We start from the raw sequence: 26538 nt of genomic DNA on the forward strand, positions 1-26538 counted from the left end.
GAACAAGTATGCGATGAATTGCATCCAGAAAAGTTATGATGTGAGCAGTGTTGTAGGGGCCAAGTGTTGCATGGTGATGCAGGACACCATTATTTGTGATGGCAGCACACATTGTAATGTTTCCCCCACGTTGCCCAGGGACATTCAAAATGGCCCTTTGTCCAATGATATTTCTCCCCCTTCTTCTAGTTTTTGTCAAGTTGAAGCCCACCTCATCTATATATATATATATTCATGGAGGACATCTCCATCTGCATCCATCTCCAAAATTCTCTGTAAGAGACAAAAGTATATATACAGATATATAGACACACACATGTGCAAAAACCAAGACACTACATGTAATCTGGCTCGGTAGGTGCAATTCTAAATGTACTGGAAGTGGTTTTGCATACATACATCCACAAAGTCATGACGTAGGTTCTTCACTCGGTCGCAGTTCCTTTCAAATGGGACCCTGTATAGCTGTTTCATGCGCAACTGATTCTTCTGGAGGACACGATGAATTGTGGACAAGCTTACTGTAACAATGTTATTGAAAACAGTTGCATCATTTATAATATGGTGTTGGATCTGATGGATTCTAATCACATTATTTGCCAGAACCATATTTATGATTTCGGTCTCTTGCTCGTCGGTGAATTTGCGCCCTCGCCCTCCACGATTCCTTTGCCTTTCCACTCTGTAGAAGATTCATAAACATAGTGAATGTGTGCTATGTCATATAGTCAAAAATGTCTTCCTGCAGTAAGCTGTACCATAGTATATGATACTGTAACACACCACACTAGCCATTCATGATTCATGAAATGCAGTACAGTAACATGATACAGTACAGTAAGAACTACTATTGTATGCATTTTTCAGTTGTGCTGAAATAACTATTATGTGTACAGTATATTACTGTAGATACAGTCGTTGCATACCTGTTCTCATTTCGATATGTTCGGATAATGCCTGCCACCGTAAATCGATTTACATTTGGCTGGACCCTCAGTCCAGCCTCCCTCATGGTCAACCCATGGTTGATCACATGATCAATCAATGTAGCCCTAATCTCATCTGAGACGGCTCTCCTTATTTCCCTTCTTTGCCCTCGTCCTCTTCCATGTCCAACTCGTCCAGCTCGTCCTCTTCCTCCCCTTCCTCCTCTTCCAACTCCTCCTCCTCGAACCCGAACACCTCGTGCTCGTCCTCTGCCTCTACCTCCACCTCTCCTGGCTCTTTCTGCGTTGTCATCCATTGTTCAAAACAGACATCTTGACATTTGACCTATTTATAGGCCTATACTAAGCCAATGATTCGTTGGTGTTCAATAAAGTGATGAGTGTTTGCACATGTGACGAGTGGGAGTGAAACACTGGTGATTTAGTGTGGCATTTTGATAGGCTGTGTTTGAAAAACTAAATCAAGTTACTTCCTGTTAGATTTTTGTGTGTTAAGTAGAAAATTGAGTGTGGTGTTTTGCAAAATGTGTTTTAGTACATTGAAAACTGAGTCAAACATTGAGAATTAGTGTATGGTTTTGCAGATTTGGTGTGAGGTTATGATGTTTGGATGACATGTTTAGAAAATTGTGTGACGAGAAAAGATTTTGTGTGTAAGCAGTTGAAAAAAACTGTAATAAAGTCAACTTTTTGTAGAACATTACTGTAAGCTAAAGTCCGATTACTGTATTTTCTCTATTTTCAAAGTATCTGCGTTGGTTCTGAATATTTCAACCGGAAATCCTCTAGGAGCAGATTGAAAGGGTCTATACCTATATAGAGAGTATATCTATTCATAGACCTATACTAAGGCAATGATTGAATGGTGTTCAGTAAAGTAAAGAGTGTTTGCACATGTGAAGAGAAAGAGTGAAGCACTGGTGATTTAGTGTGCCATTTTGATGGGTTGTGTTTGAAGAACGAAATCAAGTTACTTCCTGTTAGAATTTTGTGTGTTAGGTAGAAAATTGTGTGTTGTGTTTTGCAAAATGTGTTTTAGTCAATTGAAAACTGAGTCAAACACTGAGAATTAGTGTATGGTTTTGCAGATTTGGTGTCGGGTTATGATGTTTGGAGGACATGTTTAGAAAATTGTGTGACAAGCAAAGATTTAGTGTGTAAGCAGTTGAAAAAAACTGTAAGGGCAAGTGGTCTGGCAGTAAAATACAGCTTTGTTAAAGTGTGTGATGATTCTTTAAGACATCTAAAGGAGCTAGATTTTGCAGAAGTTTCTGAACAGCGCTGGAGCCAGTGGCGAGGGCAGCCCTTGTGCAGGGGTCACCAGAGTGGCGGTCCCAGAGGACCACTGGTGGGAGGAAGCAGCAGAGGTGGTCTGCTGCTCCAGATGTGAGGTGTTTGCTCGCCGCGCCACCTTGAGACGATGGCAGAGCCCAGATGGAATGCATTTGGAGCGCCTGACATCCTGAGGGTCGCACTGATCTACTCACCGGCCAGCCAGCCAGGGCCTCCTTCTCCTCTCCTCTCCTCTCTACACACACACACACACACACACACACACACACACACACACACACACACACACACACACACAGAGAGAGAGAGACACGCATCCCTGTGTTTTTGTAACAGTTTGTTCAGTTAGTGAAAGTGATGCTGGCAGGTACCAGCTCAAACCAGTGGGGTCATGATGTATTTTTCCAGGTTAACCAGGTTCAGGTTAGAGTGATTCTAAGAACTAAAATTAGCTGAGTAGTACTCTTACACACTTCCAAAGAGTGAGCCTGCTAGACTTTTTTTTCTGACAACTCAATGAGACAACTCCATTTGCTTCTTCAAAGTCAAAGTCAAAGTCAAAGTCAGCTTTATTGTCAATTTCTTCACATGTTCCAGACATACAAAGAGATCGAAATTACGTTTCTCACTATCCCACGGTGAAGACAAGACATATTTTACCAATTTAGGTCCACAGACAAACATAACATTCAAGTAAACAAAAAAGTAAGTAAATAAGTAAATAAGAGGGCACATATAATAATGAAAAAATAAGAGCAGCAAAATTTAGTTGAAATTGTGCATAGACAGTCAATAAAATACTAGTGCAAAGTCAGGCCAATAAAAGGCTTGGGTAGTTCTGTTTGACCTAAGTAAGAAAGAAAGTGGCATAGTGGTGCAAGTTATGTAAGAGCAGCAGAAGTGTTGTGTTTTCAGGACAACAACACCAAGTTGTAAAGTGTACAAGTGTGCAAGTGGAGTAGTGCAGGCGACCATTGTGGGTCCAATGTCCAGGATGTTATGTAGCTGAGGGTGGAGGGGGGAGAGGAGGGAGAGAGTTCAGCATCCTTACAGCTTGGTGTATGAAGCTGTTGGTGAGTCTGGTAGTGCGGGAGCGCAGGCTTCTGTACCTCTTCCCAGAGGGCAGTAGATCAAACAGATTGTGAGCGGGGTGACTTGCATCACTCACAATTTTGGTCGCCTTGCGGGTGAGGTGGGTGGTGTAAATGTCCTTCAGGGAGGGGAGTGAAGCACCAATAATCCTTCCAGCTTCTTTATCTTTCTTTGTCGATTCAGTTAGCATTTGTTTTCTATCCTTATTTATTTTCATTTATTAGAACCAACTGGATATGCAACTGAACAAAAAATGCTGATACTTCTGTGTAATACAAATACACTTCGTTCAAAAAAAATGCACCTAGAGTCATTAGATGAAATTAAGTTGCAATGTTCACTGCACTAACACCACTAAATAGTTTCTTCAACAAAGCCACAGAGCCACAAAATTTTCACTGTCTGGAAAAGTTATAAAGTTACAAAGAAACAATACCTGGTTAAAATGGGTCATTGTAGATTTGGGACTTAAACTATGTGTCAAATAACGTATGTTGGAAACAAAACAAACTACCTTGTTTTTCAAACCAAAGACAATAGATTCAAGATGTCCCTTCCAGCTAACATTAACATTTAGTCCATTTAACAGATGTTTCCATCTAAAGCTGTGCGCACAAAGTGAGAGCAGGGTGGTTGCACTCTTTGGAAAATGGCCATCTTGGTCTAACATTTGCAAGCAGATTTTCCTGTAAACTTTTGAGGGTAGTAAGGTATTAACAGTCATTTTAAATGCCACTTTACACATCACAGTTAGAAGTCAAATCCAGTACCTTGGACAACACCCTAGCTGATGAAGTAACGTGTTAGGACTTCAGAATGAGCCAGTAGGAGATCTTTTAATGTTTACTTTTACTCAACATCCTTTTTACTCACCAGAAGACCACAACCCATGACATATAACTTAAATATAATGTCAATCATGATACAAAAAAGAAAGAAAGGATATCACAAGACTGCGTTCTTCTCATGATCCCCCAATTTTAAAAAAAAATGCCTACACTTGCCAAAAAATGTCAAGTCTGTAGATTCCACCCATTTTATAACTCTGGGTTCAGGTACGTTCATCACTCCCATGTGACCGACTTAAGCTCACTCATGGCTCATCAGCAATCCTCTATATCACTCAATCAATCAATCAATCAATCAATCAAAGCAAATTTATAATTTATAAAGGCGCTAAGTGTGCTTTGAGTTGTCTCGAATGCAGCCACACAGTACTCTTCTGTTGACTTGTTGCATTGTATTTGATACAGTGTCAAATGTGGTACAAAATAGTATTACAAGAGAGTTAATGCTCACAGGTTTGCATGCTAACTTCAGCGGATAGTGGATATTTGGGCATTTTTGATATAATGTCAACACGTAATTTCTTCACATTCTGCTGATATTGTTCTGACTAAAAAAGCTTCACATAGAATCTTTAAAGTTACACAGAGTAGAAATGATGCTTTTCATCAATTTCCAACATACTTTGTACCCAAATCATCAAAAAATTAAGAAAAGGGTCATGCTCCTACCCGCAACAACGTTGTGACATAGTGCAATACCAGGCGCTTCGGGCGTGCATTGTCAGTGACTAAGACTCCATTCTCTGTACTGTAAGCCATAGTAGCATCAGCATGATTTGAAGTTGTCATTTTAAGATAAAATAACTACATTGTGCTGCTTTAAGACATAAGATGTTCATAAAACGTCATAACACTTGAGTATTAACAGTTGAGCCTAGAGCCTTCTTGATGGCTCATGCCTATAGACTGTTCCTTAGAGGTGGCTGCTGTATTAAATACAGTGCAAGTCAATGGAAGAGTGTGTCGTGGCTCTGTTCAAGGCAACTCATAGCCCATTGAACTCCATGTAGCTTTCAAGACAGCATGTCTGTGTGCTGCATTAACAGGTCAAGAAGGCAAGACTCTTCACGGGACAAGTTATTAATTTCCTCCCAGTGGCAGCCGTGACCTACTGTTTAGCCCTTCGGACTTGAAACCGGAGGGTTGCCGGTTCGAACCCCGACCAGTAGGCATGGCTGAAGTGCCCTTGAGCAAGGCGCCTAACCCCTCACTGCTCCCAGAGCGCCACTGTTGTTGCAGGCAGCTCACTGCGCCGGGATTAGTGTGTGCTTCACCTCCATGTGTGTTGAGTGTGTTTCACTAATTCACGGATTGGGATAAATGCAGAGACCAAATTTCCCTCACGGGATCAAAAGAGTATATATACTTATACTTATATTTAAAAACTGAAAGATTGACATAAATCACCAGACAAGGAGAGAGTGACTAGATTCTTCCCTGAATATCCATAAGTCTGTCTGATCTAAGCTCGAAACTCCCAAGCATGAAAGACGTAATCCACAAGCAGCCTCTCTGCCCATCACACTGTGTGTTTGCTCCAGCGTGAGAGAGCAGGGAGGAAATGTGTGCTTTGTTCCCTCGTCTCTCACTTTCCAATAAACAAAAGTCAACAAACAATTTGGGTTTCCCTGTTAACACTGTCCAGCGAGTCCACTGTCCAACACTGTCCACTGTCCAACACTGACATTCGAGCTTCAGATTTAAGCTATGAAACTTTGCACTGAGTAAACACTTTGGGCTTGAGCTCAGATACTGGATGAAGCCCTTGGCTCCTGGTGGCCATCAGCACTTGCAGTAAATAGCATTAAACTGCTGTCTATCTCCTGTCACGACAACAGCTTCGATGTTTACATGACATCAGCCACCAGAGCAGCATCAGCCCCTCCATCACACCATAGCAGGCTATTTACAGGCTATTTAGAATGGCATTCTAATACATACATACAACAACTCTGTTTGAGATATCACCCTGCACTGTGGATGTTGGATGTATGTCTGATACATGAAGCCCAGAGTGGATTTTCTATAATGAAAAGAGTGTTGCTTTGTAGTGTGTGTGTGTGTGTGTGTGTGTGTGTGTGTGTGTGTGTGTGTGTGTGTGTGTGTGTGTGTGTCTGTGTGTGTGTGTGTGTGTGTGTGTGTGTGTGTGTGTGTGCATGTGTGTGTGTATCGGTGAGTGTTTGTGTATTTGTGTGCATGTGTGTGCATGCGTGTGGGTGTGAGAGAAAGAGTGCATATGCACGGATATATTGAATCCGGTGTGTGGCTGTTTATCTCCACACACATGTGCAGCTGAACTGTTATGGCAGCTTAAGTCCACAGTGAATTTTTCTCCCTCGGATTGCCTGCTTCCCACATTAACCTCCTCCACCACAACGGCCTTCTGGGATTGCACCGAGCTGTGGCCAATCGCTGTAGCAGCTCCTTCAGACCTCGGGCCCACTACACTAGTACTGGCTGGGCCCGACTCAGCATTCCTGGAAATGAAATACACGCACGCAGGAATGGCAGTGGAGGTTGCGGCACATTATTTTGCACTGTAACTCTGTGATTTGTGTGAAATGGCCTACGTGGGTGCGGGATGAGCACAGCGCAGAAATGGTGTTTAGCACGCAGATTAAGTTCCTGACCTGCGGCCCGTCCCATAGGGCTTCTTACACTCACCAGCCTCCCCAGCCTTTCTGGCTGTCTGCAAATAAAAAGAGAAGACCTCTTTCTCTCTCTCGCTCTCTCTTTCTGTATCTGACCTCTCTGCCTCTCTCTCTCTCTCTCTCTCTCTCTCTCTCTCTCTGTATCTGACCTCTGCCTATCTCTCTTTCTCCACACGTTGTGCTTTTTCTCCCTCTGTCCCTAATTTTTTTTTCCTGGAAAGCAGACCCAGATGTGAATGAGAGAGAAAGTGTGTGTGTGTGTTGTATGATGCACTTGGATCCTCTTGATTCTTTCACAGTGAACAGCAGGTAATAATGGGATCTGATGGGCTGAGCACGCCCGCCCCTTCCCACTCTCCACAAACAAAAGTAAAAAAGCTAGCTGGCATCTGCACTCGAGAGACAATCAGTGAGTGTAAAGAGATCTGGGAGCAGTTTATCCCCCTGCAGGTCTGAGCCACGAGCTGGACAGGGCTGGACGTCACCTAGAGTGCGTTACCTAGAAAACACAACCAAAACAGAGATCAGCGCCGACCCGTCCGTGTGGCCTCAGGAGATCAACCTGCTCCCAAGGAGAAAAGAGATGACGCAAGACACGGACTGACCAGGGAGGTGGGACAGGAATAAAGTCAGGGCATGGAGACGGATGTGCCTAATTACAGGGTGCCTCTGTAATTACACTCCAGAAATGATCTATCTATCTATCTATCTATCTATCTATCTATCTATCTATCTATCTATCTCTAACAAATAAAAACATTTCTGGAGTATACAGCAGGCCAGACACTCTCTGTTTGATCTCTGCTATGCATATGTTTTACTGGGACTAGTTAGAGCCTTCTTTCATAGTTTTGTTTTGTCATAATCATGTTTTGGTCCTGTCTTTCTCTCTCTCTTTCATGTCCTAATGTGAGGTCCTCACTTCACCAACTTCAGCAGTTGTTATTGTGTCGAGTGTAAAGTAATAATCACTATCAAAGTACAAACACAGCACAAAGTAAACCATGTAACATGCTGGTGATGAATGTTAGGGGTGTGAGTGTGTGTAACAGAGAAAAAGAGAAGAGGGAAGAGAGGAAGGAAAGTCTTAATGATGGGATGGAGATTTTATTACATGTTAGGCAACACAGGAAACTGGGTACAGCTTGTGGAAATAGTTCATTTAAAAGAGTTCCTCAGAGGTTCCTAATTGCAGAACAATGGAAGTCTCAGCTTAGTCTTCATCTTTGTGTTCTCCTTTTTTTATCTTCACAATCTGTCAGCACCCCCGCATGGACGTTGCACAAGGCCTATAATGCAACATTGCAAGATGTCTTCGAGGGAAAGAGGCCCTTCTGGGCTGAGGACTGGCTCACAGCATTTGCACTATCTCTCTCTCTCTCACGCACACACACACACACACACACACACACACACACACACAACACACTCACACACAGAGACACACACAAACTCCTCAAAACCAGATGCCCCATGCAGCCAGAGGATGTTGGAAGTCTTATTTCTGGAAGTCCAACGTGATGGTGTACATGTAGATCGGTGTACTCGATAGCCGTGGGTCAGAGAAAAGCACATGGAATAGCACTGCACGTATCTCACTGGCATCAGTCCACGGAACAGAGGTTCATCATTCATCCCCGATATTCCTGTCACTGTTTGCACAGAGTGTATTTAATGGACGCTGTCAGACCACAAGGGCTTGCATGGATGCTTGTGATACATTGAGTATGATTAGCTCAGAGTCTCTGCCAAAGACTGGAGCCAGAAATGCGTGCATACGTCAGGCCTATTGGCCCATCTGCTGCTTTGCTGAATAGGTCAAGGATCTTCTCAGGCAACACTGCTCAACAGGTGCAAAGCCCATAGTGGCGGCCCTCGTACCCATGTGGATGCGTGCCGAACGCTCTCTCACACAAGCAGTTGGGAGCACCCGCTTCTTTATTCTTCGCACATGGGAAAGTGCGGCTGCTCCCTACTCATCTACCACAACCCCTCTGACCTCTCCCCCACCCCCCCGCCCTCCAACTGTAACTATGCTCAGAGCATAACATGTTCCCAGACTGTCACTCTCATCCCTACTATCCCCCCACATACTGACACACACACACACACACACACATACACACACACACACACACACACACACACACACACCCACACACTCTCTCTCATTCACTCAGTGAGAGAGGGAAACACCCACACACAGATGAATGAAACAGGCATGTCCAACGTGGGGTGGGATGGGGAGAGAACAGGAACCTGACCCCTCAGGCTCGCATCCTGGTGGGAGTTCTCCAGTGAGGGGAGTTGCAATGGGGGTTTTGCTTGCTGTCAGAAAGCGGGTAAGGGGGGATTAGCCGACTACTGTTTGGACCCAGACATCTCTCTCTTTCTCTCTCTCTCTCTCTCTCTCTCTCTCTCGCATGTCAAATAGATCAGTAATACTGCCAAATCAGTGATTATATAATACAATAAATCTGAACATGTCATACATATCAATAGATTTGTATAGTAAATCTCTATCCCTCTCTCTCTCTCTCTCTCTCTCTCTCTCCCTCTCTCCCCTTGCAGATCTAATTGGCCATCTTTGTTTGGCCCGCAGGCAGCACATGTAAATGGCTGTGGTGTTCTCCGTGTGATGAGGCGAGAATGACTCTGGGGCCACCCACAGCTGGGATAAACAGGCACACTCTTCAAAACGTCTTCCCCACGACACCAAGCGAAGAGGAACAGAATGAGAAAGAGAGATATTTCATTTGATCTCTATAACAATATTAATGTAAAGTTGATTATTAACATGCTATACCTGTAGCTTTGGCAACAATGACTTTATTCATTCATGCCAATAAAGCACCATTTGATTTGATTTGAGAAGGATAGCCAGACAGAACCAGAGGGTGTGAGAGAGAGAGAGAGAGAGAGAGAGAGAGAGAGAGAAAGATCCTAACGATGCACCCAATTAGCATTGAGATTTATGAGAGACATAAACGCTTTGCATGTCCGAGGACAGAGTGGGTGTTTCTGGGTTTTAGGGTCCTGCCATGCGACGTCCAGGCCTCTCTCTCACACTCTATTTCTCCTGCGTGTAAACATAAACACAAACACACACACATACACGCATGCCAGTTCTGATGAGTAATCGTCCCACAAATGTCCTTTTGTGAATGAATCCCGGAGTCCCTGGAGGTTACAACCAGCCGAGGACAACTAGAGGCTTCATCAACAACACCCTGGTCTGTTGGTGGGAGTGCTACAATGGTGTGTGTGTGTGTGTGTGTGTGTGTGGGGGGGGGGGGGGGTCAGGCTGTGTGTGTGTGCTAATGACCGCTAGCAGACCCGGCTTCATTTTCAGGATTCTAAAAGGCACCGGACCGCTCAAGTGGAACATATGGTGGTGCAAAAGAGAGGGAATCACGGAACATTATCCGCCCAATTACCCAATGAGAGGAGCAGCCTGCTCGCCGAGTCCAGGCCGCACGTAACGCCCCAGGTGTCAGCAAAAGAGGGAGGGGAGGAACAAGGGACCTCGGCCCCACCAGCCACCGCACCTGCTGCTGTATTGGATTAGACAACAGTATGATAGAGAGCTCCTGAGGTGATGAACTCTAGTAACTAACAACTCCAGTCATGGACTCAGTGTTCAGCACATATACTGATAAGACCTGCATTCTGTTCATGCTGTTACCATGTTGGAAGTTGGTTCACAATCATAACATGCAGTGGTGAAAACATCACGTGTGTGTGCGCGCAATCACCCATAAACGCAAACTGAGAGGAACTGTCACCTCCACCAACAGCTGTCTACCACCTCAGATTTTCTGATATCAGCCTGCTAGTCAGGGGCGCGTTTCCCAAAACCTAAATATCTCTAAATATCTCATTCAAACTCCAGATGAATCATACTGTACATTTTTAAATATTAAGAAAACCTTTACATGGTAAGTTTGTTAAAATGTGAAAATCATTCATAGGTAGGTCTATTGGCAAATATGGAAAATATGTATTGCATATCATAATATATATGCATATCACAATATATGTCAAGAGAAAGTATTGTAAGCATTGCTCCCCAAAGTAGCTTTCAAACCACACAGATTGAAATACCTCTTTATATGACCAGTCACCTCTTTATATCGTCATAAATTATTTGCACCATAAGACATGCACATATCATAAAAAGTAAACATTTGAATGCTTCTATTTATAATTTAATTAGTCATTTATATGCTTTTGACTGTCAACGCTATGATCACTGTTTCCACTAATGCCTGATGAATAGCGTTTCGCCTGCATGCATGGAACTGGGAAAAAAACCCGGCTGTTACTTTGAGCAGGACTTGGCAGAGATCACAGCGGGCGATCACACTATTCAGGACATCATTACGTAGATGAGGCTCCGGGAGTGAGGAAAGCCTAATTAAGTGTGTCCTGGCCGGCCCGTCAGCCAGCTACGGATGAGCTAACTAAAAATGAAAATCGGGGTCATCTGGAAGCCATTTCTGCGAGTACTATTTTCTTCCTCCCTCCCTCTCCCTGTCTCATTTTAATCTCTTAGCAGAATCTCCACCCCCTGCTCCCCAGAGAGACCGGGGCCCAGTGACCAAGATCTGCGCACGCTAGGTCTGCATGGCACGCAAGCTCACCCTGAGTCGGCTCCATAGCACGCAAATTCCGACAAGAAAAGAAACAAATAATTATGCAAAATACATGGCTCTGTGTATTGGCGTCTGAGTGAGGAATGTCATGCATTCTGTCATATGGATGAAGGGTGCGCATTATTGGCATGTTTGAAGGTCTGAAGACATACCAAACAATATTTACCCTCAAAATATTTAGCCTCAAAAAATGAAAGATAATTAGAATGACAATAATTTGCCATGTATTATCATAATTCAACAAGTCAATATAACTCTTGCTTCACAAATAGGCCGCAAAAAGTATAGTTTAAGTTATAACTAATACATTTCTGGTGCGTGAGAAATGCCCCCTCGTCAACATAACATGAACATAAAATGTTAAACATAAAATGTCATTTCTGTGTAGGCTATGCAGAAAACTTTTGCTTCAGCTTTCATTTGCTATTTGAAAGTCCCTTGAGAAGCAGGTCATGCAAACACATGTCTAGCAATGGTGGTCGTGGTGGTGGGTGGAAGGGGAGGGGGTGATTGGTTGTATAGTAAAATTGGATCTGCAGTTCATTTGTGGTGGAGTAACTACAGGTAATTTGGCTACCACATGCCCCTAATCAAGGGGCAGACAGGCTACTGCAGCAACATCAAAATAACAATACAGCATAGAGAGGCATGATGAAGAAAAATAAACACATCTCCTTGCCAAATGGAAAAAATAACATGCCATAGGCTCTGACAAAGAAGGAAATCCATTCAGAGTGGCCACATTCAGTGTTCTTGAAATTGGTGCTTGTGTACAGAAAACAAATGGTAGCTGTCATTCACTGAACTTGCTTCCATGATTCAGTGTGCTTTTCATCAACCACTTAAACGTATACACCTTGAAGAACACAGTGTGCCTGGGGCACATAAGGTCACGGTGTGGTGGGGCATGGATGGACATATCAAGTTCTAAAAGCCACGCTCCCTTAAATGTCAGGTGGTGGTGTCCGATCACACTGGACCATAGAGATGGGAGGAAAGACGCAATGGCCTCTGCCACCTCATTGGCTAATCCAGGGGACTTACGCTCAAGAAAGGTCCATGCGCTTCGGTGCTGCTTCGGCAAACGGGAGTCATTCAAAGTTCAGACAGTCGAGCGCCCCTTGGTCATGGGCTCTTTTGGCAAAAAATGTAAACAAGTGACTGGTATGGGTCAGTTAATTATGTGCCTGCTGTCGGCATGCCCACAGGCACCTTGAGTTAATTTGTTTTCATATCAGACACAGCTTGAGAATAACTCGATTCTCCCTTTATTGGTTAAAGATGGACGTAACTTTCTTTTCTTTTCTTTTTTTCTAGTTGTGGAGCATGAGGGTGAATTAAAAATGAGCCCAGTTTTTCTTTTCCACATAGCCTGTTGTTTCTGAAAATTGACATTATTTTTGGATTAAGATCATCAGATAAGTTTCACTGAGAGTAACTGTCATCTCTGACTCCTGTGGTTTGCTGTTTTTACATTTTAATAAGCCTGTCTGTCTCTCAGTTAAAGATCGTTGGAGTTGTATTAATAGATCTGTCAGTCTGAGTTGGGTTGACCAAACTCTTTCCCTAAACTAATTCCCCTGTCCTGATGTCCAATGTCAGCTGCAGTGCCTAATCTCCACAAACATTCCCACCATGCCCTCTTCCTCTTCTATTGCTCTTCTCCTCTCCCAGGTCTCCTTCACCAGTTCCTCCTCTACTGCCTGTTGGACCCTTCCTTCTGCCCTCCTCCAATCCCCCCCCCCCCCTCTCTCTCTGGGCCGTGCGTGACAGTAGCTCACTGAGGAGTGGAAATGAGTCTAGTAAACAGTGATTAGCTCTCGAGCCGAGTGGGCTCTGTCCACCGTGAGACCTGTCTCTGTGCCTCCCAAACTAAATACACCCCCCCCCCCCCCCCCACACACACACACACACACATATACCCCACCCCACCCCATCACCCTCCAGCAGAGTCACTGTGGGGTCAGGGCCAACCTTTCACAGCCAGGTTATAGGGGATAATCACAGGCAAACACGGCAGCCACACGCAAAATGCATACATATGTACACACACACACACTTGCAAGTTCCACCCCCTAACACACACACACACACACACACACACACACACACACACACACACACACACACACACACACACACAGACAAAACTCTCTCCATCCCCTTACCACAAAAGCTGGCTCTAATTAGACCGAGATGGGCAGCGCAAAAGGCTGTGTGTGTGTGTGTGTGGGTGGGTGATTGTGTGTGTGTGTGTGTGTGTGTGTGTGTGTGTGTGTGTGTGTGTGTGTGTGTATGTGTGTGTGTGTGTGTGTGTGTGTGTGTGTGTGTGTAAGTATGCGTGTGTATGGAGAGTGGGATGTCGAGTAGGGTTACATATTGTGAAGGATTTCCCTATAGGGAAAAAACAGCCACCAGGCGAGTGGTAAGAAGTACTGTAAACCCACTAAGGATGTGCTTCACTTTGAGATGCCGACTTCTCTAAACCCGGCTTTACAGAAGAAGCCCAATGCATTTTTGTATGGTTCTTTTAGAGCCCTTATTTTGGTACACATAACAGTTGTCTCGCAAATAATTCCCCATGTCAGTACAAAGGCCACAGTGAGAACATAAAGTTTCCCTCTTGCTGGGAGGCAGGAAATCCAAAACTTGTTACATAAAGTTCAAAATAATTTTAAGAAAAATGGCATATTTAAAAAAAAACAGAATATAAATAATATATTTTACACTAAATAATCATTTCCTAGACATTTTAAGAACCAAATAAAAAGGTCACCAAGTAAATTCCACTCTTATGACAGCTCTAAACCAGTCCATCTGCTACTGTACTGTATGTGCTGATGTTGCTCAAAACTGGGCTGGTGTTCTTAATAGGAAACCCATGCAAATCTAGGGCTGACAATAAATTGATGACTATGAAAATAGTGGTTGGTCCTTTGTTCTCAAAATATGTAGAAATGAAAAAAAAAAAATGTTTTATATATGATGTCATGCCTACAGTACATAAATGGTATAGTGTATGAATAAGTGTACAGGTATGTGTACATTCTGATTTGTTGCATATGTTATCAGCTTTGTATCATCTTATTATTGTATATTTTATGTTCATTTTTACATGTTTTACCATCCTAACTTTTCCTATTATTTTACAATGTTTTCTTTAATCATACTTTATATATATATATTGTATTTTTTTATTTGTGTTTTAAACTGTAATTCCTTTATTCGTTTATCTGTGTGTTTACCTGGACTGGAAAGCACTTTGGTTTATACTATACGCCAACAGATGGATTTTTTTAAAGACCATGAAATACTGAATATACAACCACCTCCCCAAATCTCCAAGCCAACCCCCAGCATGAACTGTGTGAACTTCCTATTTTTGAGACTCAATTAGGACAAGAAACCAATTAAACACTCCCAGAAAAAAACCCACAGGGGAGGTACATGGCTAACATCTCTTTTGCCACATGTTCAGTTCCACGGCGGCCGTGCGCTTTACCTGTATTCCGTTTCAGGCACTAAAAGCTACGAAAATAAACATTCTTTTCTTTTCTCTCTCAACAAGCACGACTCTAGTGATTTTGGAACCCAAGACATCCCCAGGGATACTCACACTGGTGCCCCCCTCACACACACACACACACACACACACACACACACACACACACACACACACACACACACACACACACACACACACGTTCTGGTTAGTACTCAATGTCCTTTTCAAGATAAGAAATATCTGTTCCTTAGCAGGGAGGTCTTTTAAGCTTTTCTTGTGGTCAGCAGGAGATAGACCTTCCAGGTGGTGAGATACCATACAGTAGCCTAGTGTGCACTGTACAGCTGGTCAGGAGATAAACTCAAAAGTGAGTACTTAAAACCAAAACCACTGATCAGACGTTCTCTGAGGATTTCTGACTTGATCTTCTGATGTGCTTTGTGATCAAAAGGATTCTTTTTTCCCACAGGAATAAATGTTGAACTGTGGAGACCCCCAGCAACTGACACACTGAAATAGGGAACCTACACACACACACACACACACACACACACACACGGTGACACACAGAGAGACATGGATACACTTTCTCTCTAAACTACAATAACGAGGGACTGTGCAAGGTTCTTAGAGCGATCTCTGTGCTCGGAGCTCACTGGTGTACTTCAGAAATGTTTTAGAGTGTTTCAATTAGGTTCATTACCCCACTGCAAAAAGAAACTCTCCTGCTGCAGAGAAGGGGAGGGTACACAAGAAGCACAAAATTATTTTCTGGCACTGAGCTGGACAAACGACCGCCCGAGGAACCAGAATTAATCTTCGGACCAAAAAGGTTAATCGAATCAATAGAGCGGCTGTTTCCTCCAGCAGTAAACCTGACTCTATTGCGTTCGTGCCAAGATTGCTGGCCCATCTTTGGCCCCAGTTGTACACAGTGACAAACAGGAGGGAAGTACAAGAGATCCTTGCGACGCTGTTTCCTCCCCACACAAGAGGCTTGGACGTTCAGAAGATCTGACAGACAGTGGCTGTTTGGGGCAGTGTGGGGCAGTAGGAGTCCAACACAGTTGTTTGAGAAAGCATTCCAGGATAATTGTAGTTGTAAGGCCCTGTAACTGTGACGAGCCACAGACTAAACATGCAACAACTCCTCGTGCTTGCTCAATCACCACTCGGTCCAGTATCACCCCAGCGCTGGGATGATGATATCGCCCGTCTCTGGAGAGCTGGCTGGCCCCGCAGGCCTGTAAGAGGCAGGGAGGACAGCCAGCTGGAGGGGGGGGGGGGGGGACCTGGGCTGACCTGTGAAATTATGTAAAGCAGCCCTTTCCCTGGGAAGATGGCACACTTTCACATGCGATATCACACTCCTTCTCATGCCCTTTTTGTGTTTGTGTGTGTGTGTGAAGTGTGTGTATGTGTGAGAGAGAGAGAGAGAATGAAAGAGAGAGAGAGACTCGCTGAGAATGCACACATGCATTTTTAATGGATTTCTCATGCAATGTTTGCTGTATGCTGTGTGTGACTTTTTCTCATAGCAGGAAAAGGGTTGAAATGTTAACCATTCCATTCAAAACAGCGCAATGAGCCCAGAGCCACAATCACAGTCAACGTGTAAACAAAAATACTCAAAGCTCAAGACATTTTTTGCACATTCCGAAAAACACTCTCACACAATTCTGCAAATAGAGATGGCCTTCTCTGGGATTTTTAGATCCCTTACTCAGAACATGTAAGTAATACTGAGAATGTGAAACTTTTTGTGTTACTTTATTTTGATGAATAGAGGATATGAATATGAGAATATGAAGGTAAAAATTCAAATATTAAAAAGGTGTAAAAAATGGTATGTGGTAAGGGTGTAGTTGAGGGATTATTTGTTACAAATAGTGGAAGTTTAGTTGCAAATTTAGCAGAAGAACAAACCACTACAATATCGCTAAGCTAAGGGATAGAGGACTGAGACATTAAATATATATATTTTTTAGTAGTATTGGTAGAAGTAGTTTCTGTTGCTGTTGTTGTATGTATTCAAATATGAAGTGTCAGGAAAATAACTGTGTTGATGGTGGTGTTTTGTGATCCCTAAAACAGTCATTATCTAAATAACAGAGTTTCAACTACATAGAAAAACAAATATTTCTGGGACTTTTGCTGTCAGAGTTCAGCTTAGTTGATATGCTTGTATTCTATTGAACTATTGAACACTTCGACAGCACTGAGCTTTTCTTCTCTGCATGGAGCATTCCTCTGTGGGTAGAAAAAAATGACTTCCCAATGCGATACAGATGTATTCAATAGATTTCACTTGGCTACTGCTTGAATGTCTTTAACACATTCATTGCAAATTATGACAATTAGTTCAGTCATTTGACTTACAGCATTACGTTTTTAACTATTTGCCGGTTACAACGAATGAATAGAAAGGCACCGTCGCTTGAAGTGATTACGCAATGCGCAGTAATGTTTAAACATTGTTAACTTTATGTAGACAAATCGAATAGCGCATAGACAATACGATTTGTTAACACAATAAGTTGACAATACGTTGGTCATACACCGTAAATAAACCAAACCTGTGAAACAGACCTCAAGAATTATCCTTTCCTAAACATGCCCAAATTCTCCGCGTAATACGCACATCAACTGATTTACGCAATGACAAAAACTTCTCAAAGTAGCCCGATTTCCGATGTTTTCAGCAGTCCACGTCTGCCTCTCCAGTGAGGATCGCACAGGGGCTTTAGTCTATCAGTCTCTCAATATTACTTCAGGTGTTGCGCTGCCGCTCGCTTTCGGTGCGCGCTGAAGACGCAGAGGCTCTAACAGATAGTGTAATGAGGTCTCAAGGTCTACCACAATGGGAGGAGTATGAGAATAATACCGAGCCCGTCCCCCCTGCGCAGCTAACATATATAACAGAGGGTGGCAAAACACACCAGGCACAGAAAAGTGCGTCTGCGTTAGTGACAGTAAGAGAGAAAGCTTAAAAAAGTGTTTAGTTTTGCTTCCGTGTATATTTATATTACTGTAATGTAATGACAGCTGACCAATGGAAATCCGTTTAAAATTCTAACAGACCAAGACAAAACACAAACAAGGGATTTTTTTATTTAACAAAATGGATTTTTCTGCTTGGTGGTTAACATTTGAACCTTAATTACAATCCAAGCTCATGGTCTTTGTTTCAGATTTCTAAAAAACGTTTTTCTCTGTAAACATTGTTTTATCACAAAGAAGAGGAGCATTTGCCACACTTTCAACCACTTACAAGACCTTTAGTACACCAGCACCATGGCACTGCTGGATCCAGATTATGGCGTGAAAGGCAGCAGCAGCAGCATCATCAGGGAATGGAGTGGGCAGGTACAGCCGGCTCTCATCGCTTCCTTTGTGTTCCTCTTCTGCCTGGAGGCTTGCCTGTGGGTACGCAACCTGAGACTCAAGAGGAGGCTGCCAGGACCGTTCGCCTGGCCAGTGGTGGGCAATGCCATGCAGCTGGGCCAGATGCCCCACATCACCTTCTCCAAGCTGGCAAAGAAGTACGGCAACGTCTACCAGATCCGGCTGGGCTGCAATGATATTGTGGTGCTGAACGGCGACTATGCCATCCGCCAGGCACTCATCCAGCACAGCACTGAGTTTGCTGGAAGACCAAACTTCGCCTCCTTCCAGACGATCTCCGGCGGCAAGAGCATGGTGTTCAGCAGCTACAGCAAGCAGTGGAAGATGCATCGCAAAGTGTCCCACTCCACGCTGCGAGCCTTCTCCTCGGCCAACAGCCAGACCAAGAAAGCTTTCGAGCAGCACGTGGCCGGTGAGGCCATGGAGCTAGTCCAGAGCTTCCTCCGCCTCAGCAGAGATGGACGCTACTTTAACCCGTCACACGAGTTCACCGTGGCGGCTGCCAACATCATTTGCGCTCTCTGCTTCGGCAAGCGCTACGGGCACGACGACCCAGAGTTCAGGACCCTGCTCAGCAGGGTGGAGAAGTTCGGGGAGACGGTGGGCGCCGGGAGCCTGGTGGACGTCATGCCCTGGCTGCAGTCCTTCCCCAACCCAGTGCGCAGCGTCTACCAGAACTTCAAAAACATCAATGAGGAGTTCTTTGCCTACGTGAAAAGCAAGGTCATACAGCACAGGAACACCTTCAACCCTGAGGTGACAAGGGACATAAGTGATGCCATCATCAATATCATAGAGCATGGGAAAGACAGCACACTGACTAAAGACTATGTTGAAGGCACAGTGACAGATCTTGTAGGTGCTGGGCAGGATACTGTATCAACTGCTTTGAACTGGATAGTGCTGCTGTTAGTCAAATACCCGCACCACCAAACTAAGCTGCAGGAACAGATTGATAAAGTGGTCGGCCGCGACCGGCTGCCCTCCATCGAGGACAAGAGCAGCCTGGCGTGCCTGGACGCCTTCATGTACGAGACCATGCGCTACACCAGCTTCGTGCCCCTCACCATCCCCCACTCCACCACCACCGATGTCACCTTCGAGGGCCTCCACATCCCCAAGGACACTGTTGTGTTCATCAACCAGTGGTCCGTCAATCACGACCCCCAGAAGTGGAAGGACCCCCATGTGTTCAACCCGTCACGCTTCCTGGACGCGGACGGCAACTTGGATAGGGACCTGACCGGCAGTGTCATGATCTTCTCCACGGGCAAGAGGAGGTGCATCGGAGACCAGATCGCCAAGGTGGAGGTCTTTTTATTTTCGGCCATCTTGCTGCACCAGTGCACGTTTGAACGCAACCCTGCACAAGCCCTCACCATGGACTGCTCTTACGGTCTTACTCTGAAGCCCCTCCAGTTCACAATCACAGCCAAACTCAGAGGCAAGCTGCTTGGCTTGGTGTCGCCGGCATGAAAAAAAAGACTGCTGCTAAAAGCAATGTAGCTCAAAAGGCTTCAGGCCAGAAAGGACCTCAAAACTTTTAAGTTGCTCTTGTTGCAAATCCTTTAACAGTGAGTATTAGCAAATCTGCACTGAATGCTGTTTCGTATTTAAAGATGTTAAATATCATATCACAGTTTATATATGATTGTATTGTGAAATATGAGGTCATGTGTTTTTAAATATAATTTTATGTTAAGCTTAGTAACATGACATATCAAGTCAGGTAGATTAAAAATCTCAAGCATGAGTAAGATGTGGATGCCCAACATTGTAGGGTACTATCAAAGGAACTCCGATGAATTTCAGTATATGGTGATTCTCTACAATATAAATCATTGTGCTTATTCACCCTCCTGCATGCATCTAAAATATTTGCAGGACTTATATGAAGTGTGAAATACATAAAAAAGATAAATATAAACATGCTTTATCTTGCAAGCAGGTGTTTGTGAAAGTTGTTAGGCTACACCTGAGGGTACACTGTACATGTTGCAAAGAGACTTTTTTAAGTTCACTCATAGAGAGCAAGTCATTTAAAATACATTTATACTTCATGTGAGAGGTCTATGTCTATTCAGTATTTGTAATGGATTATATGTCAGGTATTGAAAATGTACTTTAAACATTTTTTTTTGTCTACTGTACACTCAAGAGCACATGTCAAACCACAGAAAGTTGCTTTCCTCGTGTAGGGAAAGCTTCATGGGTCATTCATTTATGATGGTATCTCTTAGGACATTAAGTCAGATTTGATTGATAGGAAGTAATGGGAGTCTGAGGAGCAAACCAGGAGACAATGTCTTGACTTGTGGACCTTTTCAGCTGAGAAAGCACTGTGCCTTCAAAAGTGAGCCGACTCATTCAATAGCCAGTTATGAATAAACTACATTCTGTGGAGAAAGACTATAGAAAAGAGAGGGGGGACAGTGAGAGAAAGAGAGACAAGGAGGGAGAAATGGAGAGAGAGAGCTCAAACACCAAATCTATAGCCCCCCTGTTTCTTATCCAAACAGTTCTCACTTCCAACCACAGCCTAAGCTCAACTCGCAAAAGATGAGAAGGAGAAAAACCTTCCCAGGAAATGTCAAGACATGACTTACACATGTTTTCACAAATGTGCTTTTGCTTTTGTTTACACCCATGGGGCTTTGCAAGCTATCTGAAAGTCATTTCACCTGTGCTGAAATGCATGCATTCAGGAATTTATAAACTTGTGTGTGAAGCCAATAAACACAACCACTTATTGAATGTCCAAGGCAAGCAGTGACCACAAAAGAGGATCTTAATGATGTTATTGGTTTGTTTGTTTGTTTGTTTATTGTTTACTATTTGAAAATAAGCTACGTAGATCTGGAGTGAATAAAATAGTGTTTTCAAACTACTTGAAGATGCAAGAAATTTGTGTGCTCTCTCTCTCTCTCTCTCTCTTTCTCTTTCTCTCTCTTTCTCTCTCTTTCTTATTAGGATATGTGAAGTGAATTAGCCCAAGAGGAGAAACATACCTGTCAAATAAATCTTTAACCTGTATCATTTCAACCAAATTTGAATGGACTTTCAAGTGCAGTTTAGTGGAACAGTGCATAACTTACACAACACTGCAAACAATCATAAAAAAAACCAAAACCCTCACAAATAGTTAACTGCTCCATGAATTCCTGTAGAAGGCCTGACAACTTATGTATCCATAAACACAACAATTTAGCTGTGTTCAGTCACTTTGGCCAGCACTCCTGCTTTGTGTGTGCTGTGATGTGGCATTTCTGTATCACTTAAGCTCTTTGAGTCTTGCAAGCCAGCATAATTAGACTCTTCACTGTCTGTCTGCTCTTTTGTATTTTGTCAAGCATAGCACTCTAAAATGTTTATCTGTAAAACACATCTTTCATTACCTTCCAAAGCAATTTTAGTGAAGCCACAATACAAAGCCAAATTATATCATTAAGTTTATATATAAGTTATACAGCATAAGCATCACACAAACAATAGTATAGAGCACATTACACTTAAGTGTATTTGTTTTTAAGCTGCACCATTAGCAGCACAGCATTGTTTATTGCTGCATATCTGATTGTAAACAAAGCCAGATTTAGACGTGATCTAAAATAGGCCCTGCACACTAAAATAGTCAGTAATGGTGCAGAGCACTGAATAGTATGTGCAGGCACAATGTTCCTTTAATCCTCTACCTGTAATCCAGACCACCTGTAACATTAGATGTCACATATCAACGAGTAAACAGATTGGGTCTGGATATCTTAGGTGAAATTTCACGGGACACAGCACACATTTGTCATGAGGGGCCAAAATGATAAAGTGAAACATTTACACGTGAACTCTTTCCAAATTCAACTCTCCACATATGAGACTTTTTAAAACAGGGGCACTTCACATTTCCAAAGTCTCCCCAAAGGCCCACTGAGTTCTGTTTGGACACACAATGTCTTCGTTATGACAAGAAACTGAGCCAGGCTGAGAGCTAGCAGTGAGTTCCGTTCCCAAAACTGAGCAAGACTTCCTATGCTTCACCCCCTGACTTGGCTTCGCCAGCATGACTTCTCCTCCACTTCCCACCTCTGCTCTGCTCTCCGGCCAGGGACAGCTTTAGGGGCCCTGACAGAGAGCTGGAGTAAGAGATATAGGGGCCCTGGGGCCATCACCACCGCCAGCCACACTGACAGGACAGAGAGCAAAAAGAACAGGGAGAAGTGAAGAAAGAGGGAGAGGTGGATACAACAAGAAAGTGTGAGAGACAGAGAGAAAGAGAGAGAGAGAGAGAGAGAGAGAGAGAGAAAGAGAGAGAGAGAGATGGGAGCCCTTACCCTTATCCTTACCATAGCCACAATGGGAGGAGAGAAGGAGAGAGCGAAAGAAAGAGCGAGAGATAGAGAGATACAGAAAGAGAGTGAAAGAGAGAGAGCGAGAGAGCAAGATGCTAAGAAAACCTGAGCGCTTGACCACTCCCACAGCCAAGATATATAAGGGAGAGTGTCAAGGCCGAGATCTACATTCCTCTAATTTGGTCATCTGTGGACAGACACCGCTCCACTGCAAACCACTCACCCTCATCTGCCTAAACCTCAAGCCAAGGCAAGGGAGTGAGGTGTGAGAGAAAGAGGGACAGAGAGAGAGAGAGAGAGAGAGAGAGAGAGAGTATGTGTTTGCTGGGGGGTGTTACTGAGAAACTTTGTCTATTCACTTGGATTATTTGGCCAGTTTTCCCAGCTATTTTTTGGGATTTGGAGATATCAATCTGCGGCTGAGGCTGAGGCTGATGCGGTTGAGACAGTTGTTTTTTAATCGCTACTGCTGGTGGTTCCACTGTTAGCGGAACAAGAAGGATACTTTCTGATTGGTGACTGATTTTAGCCTGAAAAGGTAAGCTTTCAGCAGTAAGGGTCTTGTAATTGTATCGCCATGGCACTGCTGGATCCAGATTATGGCGTGAAAGGCAGCAGCAGCAGCATCATCAGGGAATGGAGTGGGCAGGTACAGCCGGCTCTCATCGCTTCCTTTGTGTTCCTCTTCTGCCTGGAGGCTTGCCTGTGGGTACGCAACCTGAGACTCAAGAGGAGGCTGCCAGGACCGTTCGCCTGGCCAGTGGTGGGCAATGCCATGCAGCTGGGCCAGATGCCCCACATCACCTTCTCCAAGCTGGCAAAGAAGTACGGCAACGTCTACCAGATCCGGCTTGGGTCTAGCGACATAGTGGTTCTGAATGGCCACACTGCCATCAGGAAGGCTCTGCTCCAGCATGGCGCCGAGTTTGCGGGCCGACCAAACTTTCTATCTTTTCAATTTGTGTCGGGCGGCAACAGTATGACTTTCAGCAACTACAGCAAACAGTGGAAGACGCACCGCAAGATCGCCCAGTCCACCATCCGGGCATTCTCTTCGGCAAACAGTGAAACAAAAAAAGCCTTCGAGCAGCACATTGTGGCTGAGGCTTTGGACCTGGTGAAGTCCTTCTCAGAGCTCAGTGACGACGGGCGGTGCTTCAACCCTGGCCACCCACTCACAGTGGCCGCTGCCAATGTCATCTGCGCCCTCTGCTTTGGGAAGCGCTACGGGCATGACGACCAAGAGTTCAGGACCCTGCTCAGCCAGGTGGACAAGTTCGGGGAGACGGTGGGCGCCGGGAGCCTGGTGGACGTCATGCCCTGGCTGCAGTCCTTCCCCAACCCAGTGCGCAGTATCTTCCAAAGCTTCAAGGACCTCAACAAGGAGTTCTTCTCCTTCATCAGGGACAAGGTGGTGCACCATCGGGAGACCTACAGCCCCGGGGTGACCAGAGACATGAGCGACGCCATCATGGAGGTGATTGACATGCAAGAAGACCATATCGGTCTCACTCAGGCTCACACTGAGAGCACAGTTTCGGATTTCATCGGTGCAGGGCTGGACACTGTCTCGACCTGCCTCCATTGGAGTCTCCTTCTTCTCGCCAAATACCCGGACATCCAGGCGAAGCTCCAGGACAGCATCGACAGGGTGGTCGGCCGCGACCGGCTGCCCTCCATCGAGGACAAGAGCAGCCTGGCGTGCCTGGACGCCTTCATGTACGAGACCATGCGCTACACCAGCTTCGTGCCCCTCACCATCCCCCACTCCACCACCGCCGACGTCACCTTCGAGGGCCTCCACATCCCCAAGGACACTGTTGTGTTCATCAACCAGTGGTCCGTCAATCACGACCCCCAGAAGTGGAAGGACCCCCACATTTTTGACCCCTCACGGTTCTTGAATGAGGACGGAAGCCTTGACAAAGACCTCACCAGCAGCGTTATGATCTTCTCAGCGGGCAAGAGACGGTGCATTGGAGATCAGATCGCCAAGGTGGAGGTCTTCTTGTTTACAGCGATTCTCCTGCACCAGTTCACTTTTGAGAACAACCCAATGCAGGAGCTGAGTTTAAACTGCTCATATGGGTTAACTCTAAAGCCACTCGACTACAGGATCTGTGCCAAGCTCAGAGGGGAACAAATTAAGATGGCATAAAATCCACTTTCAGACTACAGTAACTGGCAAACAGCAAATTCACAGTATGGTATGTACAGCAACTATCTCTGAATGTTAGCCTCTTGTACAGCTAAACATAATATTTACTGGGTTATTAATATAATAAAAGTCATTTATCACTAGTGATTTGTGATGAAGTATTGAATTGTGTTTACCATATATTGTGTATTGTGTTTGCAGCACAAGTGAGCTGCTTTGAGATATTAGTTCAATGCCTTTTGAACCCATAATCAATGTATTACGAAAATAAACACATATGATTACTAATGTTTACAGCATCTTGATTCAGAGTTAGTGGTGGATGTTTGTTTAAGTCGTTTGTCTTTGTCAGAGTCCTTAGTCACTGCAACAGGCAAGCAACTTGATAAATTACCAAAAATAATAACATTCCAGGGAGTATCAAGACGTGATTCAATACTACTTGGAACAAAATACAATATCAACCAAACGCTGTCATGTGGTTGCCTAAAACCACAGCAAACAATAAAACTAAACTACCTATTGTTAAGTAGGTTGGGGTATGCGATTTAGACACATAAAATTGCCATATATAAACTAGTCCTAAGGAATGCGGCCATGCAAATCGCGGGGCTGCTGCCATTGTGATGTGTGGAATATAGGTCTGCAATGTTTCACTTTATTGTTTTCTGTCTGTAGAAACTCCTCATCACAGGCACCATTAATAAACAGTACAACTACCACTCTTTGAAAAACATAGATCACCTCATGAGGCAAAAGTGTACATAGATATAACAATACTACAAAATAGTACTACAATACTACAATTTAATAATACTACAAAAATCAATACAGGACAGAATGACATGACGTATGGCTTGTTTGACATATTTACACAGTGTATCATAGTATTTGACTTAGTTATGCAACAAGGAAAATACTAAATCCACCTACAGGCTGAAGCAGAAGTATGTAAAAGAGTTCCAGACGTGTAGCGATGGCTTACGGTGTCGCGCCAGGGTGTCCACATGACAGATTGATGTCCGTATTGAGGCATTTATTCTCCCCCTGCCACATTTAATGTCAAGCCATGTAGCTGTGTAAGCAAAGGCAAACACGTTATTTATATATATCTACCTGACTACTATGATCCCACCCCGTCACGGATCAAGCTAGAGACACACAACAGAAGAGCTTTAGGCCATGAAGGAAATGCATATCTTCTGCCCTGGGTGTTTGTGACACTGAGCCTCATTTAAAGGGGCTAATCCTGTACGAGAGGCAAAACTTGTTTTTAGTAGCGTGTGGGGTGCTCACGGTAGCGGTGTGTGCTTGGCTAAAGCAAACAGAGTGGTGAAACAGCAATCCCAATGTATCAGCCCAGAAATCCTAAATGCCCTCAACAAGTTGACATTTCCACAAGTCAGGGACAGCCAGCACAAAGATTCCATTTCCACTGACCAATCCCTAACTCTCTCTCTCTCTCTCTCTCTCACACACACACACACACACACACACACACACACACACACACGCACACACACGCACACACACACACACACAAACACACACGCACACTAACACAATTACAATCACAAATACACACACACACAAATACATTTGTGTAACCACACCCATACATACATACAAACATGCACAAAC

General features: G+C 44.1%; 2 protein-coding genes and 1 long non-coding RNA gene across 3 annotated transcripts; 2 read left to right on the forward strand and 1 right to left on the reverse strand.

Annotated features, from left to right (window-relative positions):
* Positions 1-227: 227 nt before the first annotated feature.
* LOC121693274 lies at positions 228-1345 on the reverse strand. Its single transcript, XR_006025444.1, has 3 exons — positions 927-1345; positions 400-682; positions 228-273 (listed from the first exon to the last, which is right to left on the reverse strand). It is a non-coding gene; the product is annotated as an uncharacterized LOC121693274 (long non-coding RNA).
* Positions 1346-18223: 16878 nt separating this feature from the next.
* LOC121693238 (cytochrome P450 1B1-like) lies at positions 18224-25181 on the forward strand. The gene is made up of 2 exons (XM_042072538.1): positions 18224-18304; positions 23336-25181. The coding sequence occupies exons 1-2, from the start codon at positions 18286-18288 to the stop codon at positions 24895-24897; spliced, it is 1581 nt and encodes a 526-aa protein (XP_041928472.1). The 5' UTR covers positions 18224-18285; the 3' UTR covers positions 24898-25181.
* On the forward strand, positions 18286-21283 carry LOC121693237 (cytochrome P450 1B1-like). The gene has a single exon (XM_042072537.1). It carries the CDS (start codon positions 18286-18288, stop codon positions 19870-19872), a length of 1587 nt encoding a protein of 528 aa, XP_041928471.1. The 3' UTR covers positions 19873-21283.
* Positions 25182-26538: the final 1357 nt, after the last annotated feature.

The sequence above is a fragment of the Alosa sapidissima genome, chromosome 19 (genome assembly GCF_018492685.1).
Source record: "Alosa sapidissima isolate fAloSap1 chromosome 19, fAloSap1.pri, whole genome shotgun sequence".
In the NCBI taxonomy this organism is placed as follows: domain Eukaryota; kingdom Metazoa; phylum Chordata; class Actinopteri; order Clupeiformes; family Clupeidae; genus Alosa; species Alosa sapidissima.